The 18,658-nt window shown below is 43.4% G+C and overlaps 1 protein-coding gene across 6 annotated transcripts; it reads left to right on the top strand.

The window, feature by feature from the left end:
* Positions 1-3,993: 3,993 nt before the first annotated feature.
* Positions 3,994-18,265, top strand: LOC128938437 (myosin-1B-like). 6 transcript variants are annotated; one of them, XM_054278658.1, is made up of 38 exons: positions 3,994-4,197; positions 4,285-4,428; positions 4,520-4,676; positions 5,274-5,301; positions 5,399-5,513; positions 5,593-5,685; positions 5,784-5,847; positions 5,932-6,030; positions 6,136-6,239; positions 6,326-6,464; positions 6,811-6,929; positions 7,021-7,170; positions 7,742-7,912; positions 8,154-8,443; positions 8,621-8,714; positions 9,132-9,219; positions 9,305-9,422; positions 10,103-10,226; positions 10,310-10,446; positions 10,551-10,806; positions 11,736-11,978; positions 12,085-12,261; positions 12,347-12,492; positions 12,580-12,670; positions 12,761-13,150; positions 13,265-13,391; positions 13,628-13,746; positions 13,995-14,191; positions 14,557-14,740; positions 14,827-14,992; positions 15,166-15,290; positions 15,465-15,773; positions 15,915-16,118; positions 16,782-16,907; positions 17,002-17,172; positions 17,264-17,368; positions 17,511-17,606; positions 18,113-18,265. In XM_054278658.1, exons 1-38 carry the CDS (start codon positions 3,994-3,996, stop codon positions 18,263-18,265), a joined length of 5,823 nt encoding a protein of 1,940 aa, XP_054134633.1. The 6 variants fall into 6 exon arrangements, with proteins under 6 accessions (XP_054134633.1, XP_054134636.1, XP_054134634.1 ...); XM_054278661.1 differs by having other exon boundaries at positions 8,154-8,444; positions 8,637-8,714; XM_054278659.1 differs by having other exon boundaries at positions 8,154-8,456; positions 8,637-8,714.
* The last annotated feature ends 393 nt before the right edge of the window (positions 18,266-18,658 follow it).

Raw genomic sequence — 18,658 nt, 5'->3', positions numbered from 1 at the left:
AGTCTTTAACAGAAGAAATATTACCTGATCAAGCTTTCTGTGATGAAATTACCATTTTAGTGAATAGGAAAAGAGCAGTGTCTGTTGATGAATTTGACCATTGTGAGTATTTTTCTTCTTTTGATCCTGTGTTCTATCTTGTCAAATAAAAAGGAGCAGGAGAAGGTGCTCCAGGCACTGGGGCAGAGACTTCCTTGCAGCCTGTGGAGAGGACCACTGTAGACAAAATTCCCACATGCAGCTCAAGGACTGGAGGAGGTGGAAATTTCCTGGAGGAATTGCAGCCCATGGAGAGCCCATGCTAGAGTAAGGGAGAAGTACAAAGAGGAAGAAGAAGCAGAAAGAAACTGTCATGGAATCACTTCTCCTTCTCATTCCCTACCTAACTGGACTGCTTGGAGATGGAGGCAGAGGGATCAGGAATGAAGAAGTGGAGTCTCAGAAATCTTGGGGAAAACATGTTGTTTTAATATTTATTTCACAAACTAACTGCTGAAAACAGATTAATTTAGTGAGTAAAAACCTGCAAAGCATCAATCAGAAGCTAACAAAAGGAAAATGATGAGTTGAAGATTGAGGTCAATAACTTTTCCAGTAGCATGAAGTCCATCTCTACAATCACAGAAGTAGAACCCTCACTCCTCTGTATTTATGAATCTTTTTTCCATCCACAAATGAAAAACCTTTATGCAATCCTTTCCAAAATTAGAAAACAGCAGAAAATAGCTTAAGCACAAGTTGACACTATTTCATCCTAGTTAAAAAAGTTCTGTAAAAGTCTGAAATATTATGGGCTCATGAGATGTCACAAAGATGGAAAAATATTCAGAAAATTCACAGAACATGAAGAGGCAAGACAATCTATGAGAAACTCAGAGCCCTAGAATGGCTTTGGGCCAGATGTTGTACTCATTGCAGGAAAAAATATAGATGAGGTGCTATTTCCTGAACAAGGCAGATGAAAATCAGTAGTCCTTTAATCTCAGGCTTCTAGGTTAGGAAGAAACAGAAAAACAAGTCATCTCTCATTCCTTCTTGAATCTGTTGCCTTCCTAGATGATTCCCATTACTCTAGGAGGTGAAACAAAATGCAAGATATCAAACTGACAGAAAGGATGATATACTACAAATGTAACCTTTGAACCAGTGCACTGGAATCCATGTCATCCTCTTTAATTGACATGTGTAGAGAACCCAGGAGGGAAATTGAATTATGAGGAATCATTTTGCAGCTGCAACTAGACACCTAAACATGGTAATAACTGTAAAAGGAGATATTGGATGGGAGCTTTCCTATGGTTGTATGGCTCTCAGCTGGAGAGCTTATGTCCCCACAACTCAGGAGTCAGCAGTAAGAGACAAGTTTATCAAAAAATTGCAAATTCATCTTAATTTCATGTGACACATAAAGAACAGTCAAGTCTATTCTTTGTTAAGGTACTATGTAACGCATTAGAAGAAGAAGAAGAAGAAGAAGAAGAAGAAGAAGAAGAAGAAGAAGAAGAAGAAGAAGAAAATCTCTCATTTCTTTCTCTCCCTTTACCCTTTTTTGTATGCCAGAGGATGATGTTTTCTTCAGTGACAGTTCTACAAACACACAATATTATTTTTCAAACAGAAATTATCTCCACATATATTTTTCAGAAAGACATTGGCAATCTCTTAAAAGAATACATGATCTCAGATGTTTCAGTTATACATGCAGTGTTATAAGCACACAAATGTTCTTTAAAGAAGTGAGTTTACAAGACTGGTCATCCTTCTCACATTGCTTCAATTTCCTGACATTTGAGAGAAAATGTGAGTCTTCAGAATATGATAGAGAAGCATCACATCCCAGCTCCATGGAAGAATATGCTTTGAACAGCATATCCTTCCTTATTCTTTTCCAAGGAAATGCAAAGTCTCCCAGGAATTCTCTATATTTCAGTGGCATTTGTGTTTGTGCTTGGGAAGGCTGGAGGACAGCTTGGGATCTTAATCCCATTCTTGCATTTGGTAACCACAGCCACTGTCCAAGGTTTCTAAAATAGGCATTGGTGAGTTAAAACTGCCAATATACCTAAAAGATGAAAGATGTAAAATGCATCTTTAGGAATTCCTGCTAGTGTGAGCTCACTGAAATTTCTGCTGGACATACAACAGAGCAAACCAGCACAGCCAGATATGGAGAATGGCAAAATAATACCTTTAAAATTGAATTTCAAATCACAGCCACTCTGTAATACTTCAGAAGAAGGGAAAAGATGTAATTTAATGTATGAATCCAGGGGAATAATCTGTCTTATCTGATATTTTGAAAGTACCCACCAAAAATAAGTTGTGAATAAGTGCAGCAACACAAGCATGACGTGGTCATCCAGTCTTGGAATTAGACTATACTAGATTATTTCTATTCTTTATTTCCAGAATATTTTAGAATAGGTTCCCTCCAAACCTCATGAAATAGTAATCCTTCTAACTTCTGCTGAGTCTTGAGACACACAAATCTTATATGTCAAAGAGCAATTAACAGGAGAAGAGAAGCCAACAATTCCAAGATCCAGTGTCGTGCTCTTTTTGCTGGGCTGCACTTCCTCCTTCCTAGATTCCTAGTCATAATATTTATAGGAGATTTATTCACATAGCTAGGAAGACCTCAAATATTTCTAAATATATCCACAAGCACTCAGTCAAGTTTGCCAAACAATGCTTTGCCAAAAATTTTTTGACCTAAGAAAGAGGAGGAGGGAATTGAATGTGCAAACAAGAACCTATAAAAGTGCTGGTAGGACAAGCCTGTTCTGCCTCTGTGGAAGGATTAAAGGTAAGAATAGGGACAGTAGGGTGCTGGCAGAACCCCACAGCATTCCTGCTGCCTGTGGAACTGCTTTCCCCAAAGCACTGTCTGTGTCAATAGGCATGTTCCCTCTCTGTTGAAGTCACTGGCACATTTTTGCCCTGTGGCTTATTCTTGGGAGTTTGTTCAAAGATAAGAAAGAAGTTGTCACTTCTCTTTTTCAGTATTGACCAGCTTCCAGGCTTAGAGTAAACTGGTGATTCAAGAGGTAAGACTGATTTGCTTACTCCACAGGAACAGACTCCAGGTTTGCCTTTTTATTGATTTCTAAGGCCACTTCTCATAACCCTTTACATCTGTGCATGCTAAAGCAGTGCAATTCTACCTGACCTGTGCTGTCTAAAAGGGCAAATTTCCTTTTATAACTGTGCTGGATGATTTGTTTGGAGCCTGCTGGGAAATAATTGACCACTTACACACAGAACTCTTAAAAGGAGATTGACTGTGAACAGGAACCCAGGAAAGAAAAGGTGAATGAAGAGCACATATATAGTTAAGATTTTGTCAAATCCCTCCAAATGCTTTTTATTGAGAAGTTTTCATTTTTCTATACAAGTTCATATTAAAGGGTGAGCTTGAACAGGAAAAGGCAGAAAATTGGAGAAAACAAAACTCTGATTTCTCTGTAGAGGGAAAAGGTTTGCATAGACAACTCAGACCTCTGCTTCTGCTTACACCACATCTGTTCCCTGATGATACTCCAATGCTATAACTGGCACAAATTACAAGGGCTGAAATGAGAGAGAGAGAAAGAATATAAGTGGGCTTTCATAATTTTGATAACGTTACTTCTCTTGGTACCTCTTCTGATTCTGCTTGGTGTTTCTGCTGCATATTTGATTACCACTGAATCTGCCAATCAATCTAATTTTCTACATAGCCTTCTAAAACACAATGAGATCTAATTAACTGAAACTGTAAACTGGAAAAAGGGAAAAAAACTTGACCTCAATCAAATACACCTAGCTTCTTTAAGATTAAAGTGAATGAAAAGTATCTATGGTAAAGAGCAGGTAAAGCAGGAAGACTGTAATAACAGGCACAGCAGAACACTGCACAGCCTAAGGTTGCTGCTAAAAACGAATTTCCCCCTTCACTCAGAACCGCCTCTCCATTTCAGCGCCGTGCCTTGCTGCACGCGGTAAACCGCAGCCATGTCTACGGATGCTGAGATGGCCATCTTTGGGGAGGCTGCTCCTTACCTCCGAAAGTCAGAGAAGGAGAGAATTGAGGCCCAGAACAAACCTTTCGATGCCAAGACATCTGTCTTCGTGGTACATGCGAAGGAGTCCTATGTGAAGAGCACTATCACGAGCAGGGAATCAGGCAAAGTCACTGTCAAGACTGAAGGGGGAGAGGTGCGTAAAATACAAAATTTATGAACAGCAGTTCGTCCTCACTCTGGCTCTCCGCTGACATGCATGTATCTTCCTGCCCTCTGACAGACCCTGACCGTGAAAGAAGATCAAATCTTCTCCATGAACCCTCCCAAGTATGACAAAATTGAGGACATGGCCATGATGACCCACCTGCACGAACCCGCTGTGCTGTACAACCTCAAAGAGCGTTACGCAGCCTGGATGATCTACGTAAGTGGCAGCAGCAGCTTCCTCTGGGCAGCCTCAGGAGCTGCTGGACCAGGCTCAGGGCAAGGCAACGTGCTGTGTCCCTTCCTTGCAGACCTACTCGGGTCTCTTCTGCGTCACTGTCAACCCCTACAAGTGGCTGCCGGTGTACAACCCCGAGGTGGTGTTGGCCTACCGAGGCAAGAAGCGCCAGGAGGCCCCTCCACACATCTTCTCCATCTCTGACAACGCCTATCAGTTCATGCTGACTGGTGAGTGGCTCTCATCATAAGCACAATTGCTCTGCTTTGTCTTGAAACAACCTTCTCATGAAATATGAAATAGGATTGTGTAGAGTGGCTAGTTTTGCTTCTGTCTTTTTCATTCCTTTCTTCCTCTGTGCTGTTGAGTTCCAAAGTGTTATCCATGATCAGGATTCCTTGGTCATAGGTCTTTACTCTCTCTTTCTCTGCTGCTGTACAAACAGTCTGTGTAGCAGAAAATTAAAATGATTTCCTGTATGCAGGAGAAGGAAAACACTATAGACCGAAATAGAGGAGCAGCATATGGCTCTTCAAGGGTTTTCAATGTCCATGGCAAAGAATTATAGAATAGCAGAATGTTTTGTGCTGGAAGGGATCTTTAAAAATGTCATGGGCCTTCCCTATGACAATTGCAGGAACATTTGTGAATATGTTTCAAGAAAGAGTGCGAGTGCACATTACTTTGAAAGGAATTGAAATGGCAAAAATGACTTATGAGTAAACAAAGAAAAAAATGCAGGTGTTTTTCTTGTCATAACTTACATTATTTTCAGTATTTTTGAGTTCTTCATTTACAAAGTCTACTTGTTTCTGCCTTGTTCACAGATCGGGAGAACCAGTCCATCCTGATCACGTAGGTACCCCCCTGCGCGGGTCCCTGCAGGGCTGCCCGGTGCCAGGGCCCCTCCTGCCTGACCACGCACCCTCTGCTTCTCTCTTGGCTTTGGCAGCGGAGAATCTGGGGCCGGGAAGACTGTGAACACCAAGCGTGTCATCCAGTACTTTGCAACAATTGCAGCCAGTGGAGACAAGAAAAAGGAGGAGCAGCCCTCAGGCAAAATGCAGGTGAGGTCCCAGGGATAGAAGCCTGCAACTACTCAATTTCTTGATGAACTAGATCATGACAAGAAGACTTCTATTCCAGGGGACACTTGAGGATCAAATCATCAGTGCCAACCCACTGCTGGAGGCCTTTGGAAATGCCAAGACTGTGAGGAACGACAACTCCTCACGCTTTGTGAGTTGTTAGTCGGCACAACTGTCAACACCAATTTGCATATTCTGTCTGTCCAGATTGGTAAAATAAATCTCATTTGACTTTCCTGCTCTTTTCAGGGTAAATTCATCAGAATCCATTTTGGTGCCACAGGCAAACTGGCTTCTGCTGATATTGAAACATGTAAGACACCCTTCTGGCCTGATCCCCCTTCCCTCCAGCCTTCCCCACTTCTTGTGCTTGACTCTGTCCTACCTTCCTTGCCAGATCTGCTGGAGAAGTCCAGAGTCACTTTCCAGCTCAAGGCGGAAAGGAGCTACCACATCTTTTATCAGATCATGTCCAACAAAAAGCCAGAGCTAATTGGTAGGAAAGATCACTAACTCCTCCATGCAAAGGTCATGGAACAACTTTGAATTCCTTTCCATGTAGATTGCATTTGACCTGGCTTGGTTTTGTCCTTCTGTTCAGAGATGTTACTGATCACCACCAACCCCTATGACTACTTGTACGTGAGTCAAGGTGAGATCACAGTTCCCAGCATTAATGACCAGGAAGAGCTGATGGCCACTGATGTGAGTAGCAGAAGTTTTCTCATGTGAAGTTTCATTTCTCTGTCCTTTAACAGCTGCGATACTCACCTTAACAACTCTTTTGTCAGAGTGCCATAGACATCCTGGGCTTCAGTGCTGATGAGAAAACAGCCATCTACAAGCTGACAGGGGCTGTCATGCACTATGGGAACCTGAAGTTCAAGCAGAAGCAACGAGAGGAGCAGGCAGAGCCTGATGGCACCGAAGGTACCAGCACAACCCATCCCAGAGCACAGGAGATAGTGAACACTCACTGAGTTGAAGTCAGCATGTGAGGGTCAGAATGATTGACTCAGCCTGTGCATTTCCCCAATGCCAGTATTGTAGAATAGCAGTGGGTCCTACCCAGAGGACTTCTCTGGAGGAACCCAAATCAGATTATTTTGAATAACGCATATTGTAAGGTCCATTGTCTTCCAAAGAGTGCTGCTGTTATTGCCTATCCTTTTTTTATCTTTAATAATATTTTGTTTTTTACTGGAATTGCCCTTTTGATGTATTTTTTAAAGGAATAGTAACGTCTACTTTAACAACCAATTGTTTTGATGTTCAGTTGCTGACAAGGCTGCCTACCTGATGGGTCTGAACTCAGCAGACCTGCTCAAGGCCCTCTGCTACCCCCGAGTCAAGGTGGGGAATGAATACGTGACCAAGGGCCAAACTGTGCAGCAGGTAACAACAACCCCCTGTTTTGTGGATAGGTTCTCTGGACTTTCTCTTTTGTCCTGCATGATAACTACACTCTTTCTGTTTTACATTTTAGGTATACAATTCTGTGGGTGCCCTGGCAAAAGCAGTGTTTGAGAAGATGTTCCTGTGGATGGTTGTTCGTATCAACCAACAGCTGGACACGAAGCAGCCCAGGCAGTACTTCATTGGTGTGCTGGACATTGCTGGCTTTGAGATCTTTGATGTAAGGAACAGGGGTTTATTAGCATGCTTGTTAAAATCACATTGCTATATGACAAATTTCATCAGAAGGAATGATGCTGATTTGTTGGTGGTTTTTTGTTTTCATTTTTTGTTTTAGTTTTTTTAATAAATGGTTTTACCTTTTATAGTGTATCTAGAGCATTCTGATTCTCACAGGGTTCTAATTGGAAATAGATTTTTATTTTGTACATATGCCAATGAAAACCCTAAGTGCAGATTTTTTGCTGAAGGCTTGACACATGATATGAAATCAACATTTGTGAATGTTGGGTTGTGTTGTGCTGTGGACTCTCCTGTAACTGAATTAGCACAGTCTAGTAGATATCAAAGCTGACAAAATCTGAGTTATTACAATTATCTAAGCTTCTAGAGTAATGAATATATGGATAAAGTTCAGGTTGACAAACACTGAGAGAAATTCCAAACTTCTGGATCAATTAACATGGAGCACTTAGAGATCTTCCTGTGTTTGGTACAAATAGGCAGCACTGCTCTTTATCCCTAACTTACTTAATTTACATTCATAATAATCTTGGTTTGTAATCGTGCAGTTCAACAGCCTGGAGCAGCTGTGCATCAACTTCACCAATGAGAAACTGCAACAGTTCTTCAACCACCACATGTTCGTGCTGGAGCAGGAGGAGTACAAGAAGGAGGGCATTGAATGGGAGTTCATTGACTTTGGCATGGACCTGGCTGCCTGCATTGAGCTCATTGAGAAGGTATTTCTGTAATTCACAATGTCAGGTATTTTCAGAATGCATTTATTTTATATCTATTTCTAAATGCAGATTGAAATGGTAAATATGATACTGCAGACACATCAGTTTGTATCATTTTACGATTTGCTGGACAGAACAATCCCTGAAAGCAGCAATATTGTCCCACTCACGAAGTTTTTTCATCTCTGAGTCTTTCTACCATTTTACTTTGTCCTCCCACCTTCCTTGTGATTCCTCCCAGCCCATGGGCATTTTCTCCATCCTGGAAGAGGAGTGCATGTTCCCCAAGGCAACTGACACCTCTTTCAAGAACAAGCTCTATGACCAGCACCTGGGCAAGTCCAACAACTTCCAGAAGCCCAAGCCAGGCAAAGGCAAGGCTGAGGCTCACTTCTCCCTGGTGCACTATGCTGGCACAGTGGATTACAACATCTCTGGGTGGCTTGACAAGAACAAGGACCCTCTGAATGAAACTGTTGTGGGGCTGTATCAGAAGTCATCCCTGAAGACCCTGGCTTTACTCTTTGCCTCTGCTGGAGGAGAGGCAGGTCAGTTCTCTGAAATTCATATTTCCATGTTTATTTATTGACTCTACCAGAGCCATGAACATCAGCTATTGTTCTTTTCCTTGTTCCATTCCTATCATGACTGGTATATACAAAAAACTTGGTCTTTACAAGTTGTAAAACCATCTTTTTTTTTTTTTTTTTGGTGTTCTTCAGAGGCTAGTGGAGGTGGTGGTGGCAAGAAGGGAGGCAAGAAGAAGGGTTCTTCTTTCCAGACTGTCTCAGCTCTTTTCAGGGTGAGTACCAAAGTCATTCTCTCTGCTTCTTTCCTGGTTTGGTTTTTTTTTGTTTGTTATTAGTTGAAGATCATAAATCCACACTCTAGCTGCAATAAGGCCATTCAACTGCAGGTGTTAACATTATTCTGTATCAAGAATAATTATATAGTTATTCATAAATGAGCTGACATCGAGTCAGGTGAGGCCAGCTGAGGAAGGCATAGATATATTCCCTAGTATCGTTAAAGAACATTGCAAGGTTTTGTTGCTTTCTCTCCTGCTGAAGAGTGAAAGACGGAAGAAAACTCACATTAAAAATGGCTATAGTTAGGAATTACAGATCTGTTAATGTTTTACAAGACTTTTCTCACATCTGAAAGAGTAACAGAGGAGGTACTATGTGTTAACTGAAAACCTTTATTCATGAACCCACAGGAGAATCTGAACAAGCTGATGACCAATCTGCGGAGCACCCATCCACATTTTGTGCGCTGCATCATCCCCAACGAGTCTAAAACACCTGGTAAGCAGAAATAAAAAACAGTGTGATGCTCCTATTATTCTCTATGTTTTATCATGAATTAAAATATAATTGCCTTGTTGCTTAGGTGCCATGGAGCACGAGCTGGTGCTGCACCAGCTGCGCTGTAATGGCGTGCTGGAAGGGATCAGGATCTGCAGGAAAGGGTTCCCCAGCAGAATCCTCTATGCTGACTTCAAACAGAGGTCAGTTTCCCTTTTGATTTCCATTCTGTCTTTCCAGCCAACTATTTTATCACTTGGGGATATTTTTTAACACTAGCTCTTTCTGGCTATAATTAGAAGAAAAGGGAATTTTGAGGTGCATAACAAAAGGCACCATATATGGCTTAGAAAAGAAAAATTGTTGACAAATGAAGAGTGTCAGCTGTCCTCACTGACTGCAGGGGCATCTGAGTATGGAAGCACAGTAGAGCTGCAAGAGCCAGCGATTATAAGATTATAAAATGTAGGCTGGGATTGGTAGCAAAAGGTACTCAGGTAAAAATTACAAACCATGAGTTCCTTGGCCATTGCATCAGCTGTAAGTTTCAGGGGAAGAGGTTTTTCTCCAGTACAGAGGGTATAGGAAAGTGGCAATGATTCTCTCAAGCAATTTTCTAGAGAATAGTTTCAGTAAAAGGATAAGGATTGAACTCACTGGAAATCAATGTCTTCTTCATTGTGGCTGGTCACCTAAAGACTGGAAAAGTTTCCTTAAATTTTGTTACCAGGTTAAGACTTCATAAGAATGGCATCTCTAAACAAGGGATGAAATTCCAATTTCCTCAGCCTGGTTCTGCTGCAAACACTGCTCTTAGTTTCACTAAACAGAATGCTCTTATTACTGGACATTCTCTTATTTTCTATTTCCTCCAATTCCACAGATACAAGGTGCTTAATGCCAGTGCCATCCCTGAGGGACAGTTCATCGATAGCAAGAAGGCTTCTGAGAAGCTTCTTGGGTCAATCGATGTGGATCACACCCAGTACAAATTTGGACACACCAAGGTACAAACTCCCCCATTCACTGCCTGCCTGGGCTTTGCTCTCTCTACCTGACAGTGATGTGCTGCAACATTCCTTCTCTCAAGGTGTTCTTCAAAGCTGGGCTGCTGGGGCTCCTGGAGGAGATGAGAGATGAGAAGCTGGCAGAGCTCATCACGCGCACCCAGGCCAGGTGCAGGGGCTTCCTGATGAGGGTGGAATACCGCAGAATGGTGGAGCGCAGGTACACCTTCCCCTTTTTCACTTGAAGTGTCATTCTGCTGGGGGGCAAAGTGTTGACACTCATCAGACTGAGAATATTCATTGTACATTTTAATTTTGCCTCAGAGAGTCCATCTTCTGCATCCAGTACAACGTTCGCTCATTCATGAATGTCAAACACTGGCCATGGATGAAGCTGTTCTTCAAGATCAAGCCCTTGCTGAAGAGTGCAGAGTCTGAGAAGGAGATGGCCAACATGAAGGGAGAGTTTGAGAAAACCAAGGAGGAGCTTGCAAAGTCTGAGGCAAAGCGGAAGGAGCTGGAGGAGAAAATGGCCTCTCTAATGCAGGAGAAGAATGACCTGCAGCTCCAAGTGCAATCTGTAAGTGTCCTTAGTGTATTTTTCCGGGTACTCTCATAGCACACAACTCTCATGTTACACAATAAATTGTCTGATAAAATATTTTAATATAAATAATGGAAGATAGATTTCAGACCATTCAGTGTCACCATTATAATAAGAGGTTCTAGCTTGGGAATGACTTTTGAAGCATGTATGCGCATGGTGCTGTTTCTCCAGGCATGCAATACAAGTGTAGTCACTGGAGATTTAGAATTTACAGTCAGTAGTCTGTGGAACAATTGATTTGACAACTTTCTCTGTTTCAGTCAGTTGCCCAAAGACCTCTATGCCATTTTTTATGATACATTTTATGTCACTTGTCTTTCTGCAATCACTTTTCTAGGAGGACACAAAAACCCTCTGCATTCTGTCCCAACCCTATATGTACCTCCTAAGTCCATTGGGAGATCAGGGGATTGGTCAATATTTAAAGATTACCTTGTGAATTTAGATGTTTGCTGCACAGATTCAAAATAAACTCAGGCTCAAATTGAAACCTCTGATTCCACCTAGACTATATATCAACTTATCTCACTCAGAGAAAATTAATTCAAAGTCAGTCTTGTCAAGAAAAGCTTATGAAAAAATAAAGAAAAAAAATGTCTCCACATTTATATACAGTATTTACCTTTCAGAGAAAGTAATCAAAACTCTTGAAAATAAAAGTACTACTCGATTTTATCATATTATCCATAAGAAAAATAGGATGGAATAATGGATCAGAGCAAAAAAATGAAATAGAATGAACCTCTACTCTGATTTAAAAGAGTCTATGCAAAACCCAACTTCCTAGAAGAAAATAAAAAAGAAGAGTTCCATGTTTCTTTTTCTCAGTGAGAAATACCATTTCTCTATTCACATTTTGCAAACAGTTGTGATTAATAAACAAATGAACATTTCTCTACTAGGAAGCTGATGCTTTGGCCGATGCAGAGGAAAGGTGCGACCAGCTGATCAAAACCAAAATCCAGCTGGAAGCCAAAATTAAGGAAGTGACTGAAAGGGCTGAGGATGAAGAAGAAATCAATGCTGAGCTGACAGCCAAGAAGAGGAAGCTGGAGGATGAATGTTCAGAGCTGAAGAAAGATATTGATGACCTTGAGCTAACACTGGCCAAGGTGGAGAAGGAAAAACATGCCACTGAAAACAAGGTATGAGGTAGAACCTGTCACTCGCACTCCAGAAAATGAGCTGTGTGCCATTGCAGGACTTCTATAGCAGCTTCCTTTATTTATAATTGCTCCCTTCTTCTCAAAGGTGAAAAACCTGACTGAGGAGATGGCAGCTCTGGACGAGACCATTGCCAAGCTGACAAAGGAGAAGAAAGCCCTCCAAGAGGCGCATCAGCAGACCCTGGATGACCTGCAGGCAGAGGAAGACAAAGTCAATACTCTGACCAAAGCCAAGACCAAGCTGGAACAGCAAGTGGATGATGTAAGCACACAGACATAGAGCAGGAAGAGGACAGGTATGGAGTCCAAGCTGGCTGGCAGAGCCCTGATGGTCTTGTTGTGTTTAGCTGGAAGGGTCCCTGGAGCAAGAGAAGAAACTGCGCATGGACCTGGAGAGAGCAAAGAGGAAACTGGAAGGAGACCTGAAGCTGGCCCAGGACAGCATCATGGATTTGGAGAATGATAAGCAGCAGCTGGATGAGAAACTGAAGAAGTAAGTGTGGCTCTGGGGCCCATGAGTGCTGGGCTGCAGCACTTGTCTTGTTTCTTTGTGCTCTAACACGGTTCACTTGTCCCAAAGGAAAGACTTTGAAATCAGCCAGATCCAGAGTAAAACCGAGGATGAACAAGCCCTGGGCATGCAACTTCAGAAGAAGATCAAGGAGCTGCAGGCAAGTCTCTGTTCCTCTTGCCCTGCCCTGCTCAGGCTCAGCTCAGGCAGGAGGAGGGCACGGCTGTGAAGGGTCCCTGCTGTTCTGCAGGCCCGCATTGAGGAGCTGGAGGAGGAAATTGAGGCCGAGCGAACCTCTCGCGCTAAAGCAGAGAAGCATCGCGCTGACCTGTCCAGGGAGCTGGAGGAGATCAGCGAGCGCCTGGAAGAAGCAGGAGGGGCCACAGCCGCTCAAATTGATATGAACAAGAAGCGTGAGGCAGAGTTCCAGAAGATGCGCCGTGACCTGGAAGAGGCCACGCTGCAGCACGAAGCCACGGCTGCCGCCCTGCGCAAGAAGCACGCGGACAGCACAGCTGAGCTGGGCGAGCAGATCGACAACCTGCAACGCGTGAAGCAGAAGCTGGAGAAGGAGAAGAGTGAGCTGAAGATGGAGATTGATGACTTGGCCAGCAACATGGAGTCTGTCTCCAAAGCCAAGGTACACAATTATTTTATTAGTCCATTGACCCAGTGGAATACAGCACATCCTTGCTCCTTGCTTTCTTTAAAGTGTGGATTATTAATGCATCATTTTCCCTATTCCAAAACACAGGCCAACCTGGAGAAGATGTGCCGCACCCTGGAAGATCAGCTGAGTGAGATTAAGTCCAAGGAAGAAGAGCATCAGCGCATGATCAATGACCTCAATGCTCAAAGAGCTCGTCTGCAGACAGAGTCAGGTGAGACACCCTCATCTACATATGAAGATCAATAATGTAACAGAGTTATTGCAAAAATTACTCTTCTGGGCATGTGGTTTTTTCAGCACACTTTGTGTCACATCTACTGTGAAGTGCTTGAAATGGGATCATAAGTTTCAGCATGGACTGAAAACTATCTGGTTTTACATCTCCAAATGTTTACAGTGTCACCATCAATGGCCTTAAAACTGTTGTGTATCTGCAAATTTTCTCAGGTGAATATTCACGTCAAGTGGAAGAGAAGGATGCTTTGGTTTCTCAGCTGTCAAGAGGCAAACAGGCTTTCACCCAGCAGATTGAGGAACTCAAGAGGCATCTGGAGGAAGAGATAAAGGTGAGAAGGCTTTTTCCTAAATATATTAAATCAGTTAATCAAAACGATGAAAGGGACAAAAATTACCCCTTAGATAACAGAGTGCAAGTTTTCCCATCAAAGCCTTGCTTCTCTTTCCGTGCAGTCTATATGTTAATTCTTTTGCAAATTCACACATCTTACCCATCAAAGGTCTTTCTAAGATCTTCTCATTAAGATTTCCCAAGATATTTCCATTAATTTTCCCTCTGTTTTTTCTTCTCACCAAGGCCAAGAACGCCCTTGCCCATGGCCTGCAGTCCGCTCGCCACGACTGTGACTTGCTCCGGGAACAATATGAGGAGGAGCAGGAGGCCAAGGCAGAGCTTCAGCGAGCCCTGTCCAAGGCAAATGGTGAAGTGGCCCAGTGGAGAACCAAATACGAGACGGACGCGATTCAGCGCACGGAGGAGCTTGAGGAGGCCAAGTATGTGGGGAATGTGGAGAACACTGGCAGAGAGTAAGGATAGAAATTTGAGGAGCCCACCGTGGCATTGTCAGGAAGAAATCAGTGTTCTGCTTTGAGTGCTGTCACAAAGAGACAAAATATGACAGAAAGCAGGGACACATTGGGGAAAAGCAGAAAGATCCAGAATAGCAGAGAGAGGCCAGCAGAGAGGGAACTGCTGCAAGACTGTTCCTGAATTCAGACATGGAAATACAGTGGCTGTCTGGGAGAAGTCTTACACCTCTCTGTGAATGTGGATCACACAATACCAAGAGGCTAAGTTTAGTCTTGTGAAAAATGTGCTGCTTCATGCCACAGTCTTACTTATGATTACTGCTTTCCAGGAAGAAACTGGCCCAGCGCCTGCAGGATGCAGAGGAGCATGTTGAGGCTGTCAATTCCAAATGTGCCTCCCTGGAAAAGACAAAGCAGAGGCTGCAGAATGAAGTGGAGGACCTGATGATTGATGTGGAGAGATCCAATGCTGCCTGTGCTGCTCTGGATAAGAAGCAGAAGAACTTTGACAAGGTCTTTTGGCCTCCAGCACCAGCACTCCTGGCCAGAGCATGGCCCTGTGATGGCCACAGCCCTACTCACCCCCCATTTCTCTTCAGATCCTGGCAGAATGGAAGCAGAAGTATGAGGAAACGCAGGCCGAGCTGGAGGCCTCGCAGAAGGAGTCACGCTCTCTGAGCACGGAGCTGTTCAAGATGAAGAATGCCTATGAGGAGTCCTTGGACCACCTGGAAACAATGAAGCGGGAGAACAAGAACTTGCAGCGTAAGTCCCTGGCCCTCTGCTCCTCCCTGGCCTTTCTCACAAGCTTGTCTGTCTGCCACGCTTAACAGCTCTGGGCCTGCAGGGATAAGACCTGGCTTGGCACCTTGGTAGGCCAGAGCCTTTCTCCATTCAGCTCTGTGCCTGACCATGGCGCTTTTCTCCCTTCCTTGCAGAGGAGATTTCCGACCTCACAGAGCAGATTGCAGAGGGAGGAAAGGCAGTTCATGAGCTGGAGAAAGTCAAGAAGCAGATTGAGCAGGAGAAATCTGAACTGCAAGCCTCCCTGGAGGAAGCTGAGGTACATGACCGTACATTGGTGTCTGCAGGAAAGAAATGAGGAGATAGGGTTAGCAAGGCCTGGTTGGCCTCTCTTCTTTCTGGGGAGTGCAGACAGCTGAGATCTCACAAAATATTTTGCAATTCCCTAGAATGTAAGAAGAACTTTCATCAATGTTTGTGTCCACTTTTCCAGGCCTCCCTGGAACATGAGGAGGGGAAGATCCTGCGCCTGCAGCTTGAGCTCAACCAAGTGAAGTCTGAGATTGACAGGAAGATAGCAGAGAAAGATGAGGAGATTGATCAAATGAAAAGAAACCACCTTCGAATTGTGGACTCGATGCAGAGCACCCTGGATGCTGAGATCAGGAGCAGGAATGAAGCCCTGAGGCTGAAGAAGAAGATGGAGGGAGACCTGAATGAAATGGAGATCCAACTGAGCCATGCCAACCGCCAGGCTGCAGAGGCACAGAAGAACCTGAGAAACACCCAGGCAGTGCTGAAGGTATGGCACAATGTGCTGATTTTTGACAGAGCTAAATCTTTTTCCTCTATTACAAGTCTTTCAGTTCTAAGTTGATGGGAAAATATGAAATACAAAAATAGAAAGCACACACCTCCCAGTCTGTTGTATCTCTCTTTCCAGGACACCCAGCTGCACCTGGATGATGCTGTGAGAGCACAGGATGACCTGAAGGAGCAGGTGGCCATGGTGGAGCGCAGAGCAAACCTGCTGCAGGCTGAAGTTGAGGAGCTCCGGGCAGCCCTGGAGCAGACGGAGCGGTCGAGGAAATTGGCTGAGCAGGAGCTTCTGGATGCCAGTGAGAGAGTTCAGCTCCTCCATAGTCAGGTCAGTTAATAAACATAGTTAATATTTATAGTATTGCTCCATACATATAAATGAACTTACGACTGGAAGAGTTGTAACAGTATTTTGTTAAATGCAGGATCTTTCACAGTTAATCAAAAGTAATAGATGATAGATAATATCAAGATTTTTTTTTTTCAGATGTAGATAGAATATGAATTCCAAGTAGACTACAGTATAGATACCTTAATAAATTCAGCGAAGTTTGTGAGGTTCTTACTCTTTTACTTGAGTTCAACACCTTTCACATTTCCATTTGGGACTTTAAAGGCAAATGTAGGCTGATCATGAACAAAATAGGACTACACTAACTCTGTCATTAATGTAATTTAACAATGTCACTATAAGTATTCTATAGAACTGTCTCAAAGTTTTATGGTAACTAGAGTGAAAATGGTAAGGAAAACATTTTTTTTCATTTTTCAGTGTAAATTCCTTCTTTGTTGTCTGAGAAAAGACTTCTTAGAGGATGCTAACAAAATACCAAAGCACATCATACCTGAGAAATTAATAGCTACAACAGTAGTTCTCTTGGAATCCAATGTGACCTGATGGCGCAATCTACATTAAAAAGAAATGCTTATGCTGTACTTGATATGACACTGCAAGCTAACAAAAAAAAGTCATGTTCATGCTCTTCAACAGAACACCAGTTTGATCAACACCAAGAAGAAGCTGGAAACGGACATTTCCCAGATCCAGGGTGAAATGGAGGATACCATCCAGGAAGCCCGCAATGCTGAGGAGAAGGCCAAGAAGGCCATCACAGATGTGAGTTGGGCGCTGCTGGCATTGCTGATGGTGAATGCACTCTCCCCAAAATATCTCCAGCCCCAAAATGGCTGTGACCTTTTGCTCTGATCAGGCGGCCATGATGGCAGAAGAGCTGAAGAAGGAGCAGGACACCAGTGCCCACCTGGAGAGGATGAAGAAGAACCTGGACCAGACGGTGAAGGACCTGCAGCACCGTCTGGAAGAGGCCGAGCAGCTGGCACTGAAGGGAGGGAAGAAGCAGATCCAGAAGCTGGAGGCCAGGGTGTGTAGGGCTGGGGCTGTGCCTAAGGGAGCGTGTCCCTCCTTGGAGAGACATTGGCAGGGCAGCTGCAGGGCTGGGCTTGTCCTTGCAGGTGCGGGAGCTGGAAGGGGAGGTGGATGCTGAGCAGAAGCGCAGCGCTGAAGCCGTGAAGGGTGTGCGCAAGTACGAGCGCAGGGTGAAGGAACTCACCTACCAGGTAAGGCAGGAGCTCTCCTGCTCTCACTGGCCTTTGTCACAGTGAGTCACATTTTGCCCAAACCATCCCCAAGGGCAATTCTTAACCTCACGTGATGCAGAACCAAGAATTGACTCTCTAATCTGTTTACCAACTGCTTTAGTCTGAGGAAGACAGGAAGAATGTGCTGAGGCTGCAGGATCTGGTGGACAAGCTGCAAATGAAAGTGAAATCCTACAAGAGACAAGCTGAGGAGGCTGTAAGTACCCATTTGTCCAAACCAGACTTTCTTCTGGTGGAGGTGGAATTCTGTAGTCATGTTTTTCTTTGCACAGCTTTTTGAAACCTTGACTGTTTTGATGTAACATGATGATATTTTGATACAATGGGGATTGTGAGAATAAGACTTGCCAGGTATGGGAGGAAGTACACTCCCCCAGCCCTATATGTTTTGCTGTAGGCCTAATTTACCAGCTATTTCTTTGCTTCTGCCTTGCCCTGGATGCCAGAAACAGTATGGTCAGTCTGTATATTCAGGACTATTACAGGAACTCTGAATAGACCATGCTGTGTATAATATCTTTTTGACATTCCAATATTCTTTTCTCTTCTGACACCCATAACACCCTGAGCAGCTTCTCATCTTGGTTCTGAATCTGCTCTGCTAGCCCAGCTGTGGCTTTTGAATTTTTGCTGACCCAGTTTTATGGTAATAAACATCCAACACGCTGCCTGTTGTTTTCCCAACTCCCTTTCCCCACACAGGAGGAGCTGTCCAATGTGAACCTGTCCAAGTTCCGCAAGATCCAGCACGAGCTGGAGGAGGCCGAGGAGCGGGCTGACATTGCAGAGTCACAGGTCAACAAGCTCCGAGCCAAGAGCCGTGAGATTCATAAGAAGATAGAAGAAGAGGAATGAAGTTCCCAAGATTAAAAAGTGACCTGAGGCATGCATAAAGTGTAAACCTCTGTGTTGCTTTCTTTAGTAATTATCATTTATGTCTAGGTAATAAAGAGAGTAGAGACCCTTGCATATGAACAGTGACTATGATGTTTTATTTATTCATTTATTCTAGTATTCATTACTTTTGAAGTACATGTACAGAGTTCATCTTCACATTCAAAATTATATCAAACAGCAAAGCATTTTTACATTTGCATTTTAAAAAATGCATGAAGAATGGTAATAATTATATGCATTTTTTTTTCTCTTGCAATGAGAAGTATGCATTTTTTTTATGGACTAAGACTACATTGTTTCAAGTGATTTTCATTTTCTTAGGAAAAAAGTAAAATAGCAGGAGCAAAGATT

The sequence above is a fragment of the Melozone crissalis genome, unplaced genomic scaffold (genome assembly GCF_028551555.1).
Source record: "Melozone crissalis strain CALT ecotype California unplaced genomic scaffold, PUWL_Pcris_2 ptg000026l_1, whole genome shotgun sequence".
NCBI lineage: Eukaryota > Metazoa > Chordata > Aves > Passeriformes > Passerellidae > Melozone > Melozone crissalis.
This window is presented reverse-complemented; position numbering and strand designations above follow the sequence as displayed.

What these genes read in the sequence shown, in the direction of transcription:
- LOC128938437 (XM_054278656.1), top strand. Translation starts at nt 3,994, where the DNA reads ATGTCTACGGATGCTGAGATGGCCATCTTTGGGGAGGCTGCTCCTTAC. An exon ending in TCAAGACTGAAGGGGGAGAG is followed by an intron (nt 4,198 to 4,284) that starts GTGCGTAAAATA and finishes GCCCTCTGACAG; the next exon opens with ACCCTGACCGTGAAAGAAGA. An exon ending in CGCAGAATGGTGGAGCGCAG is followed by an intron (nt 10,447 to 10,550) that starts GTACACCTTCCC and finishes ATTTTGCCTCAG; the next exon opens with AGAGTCCATCTTCTGCATCC.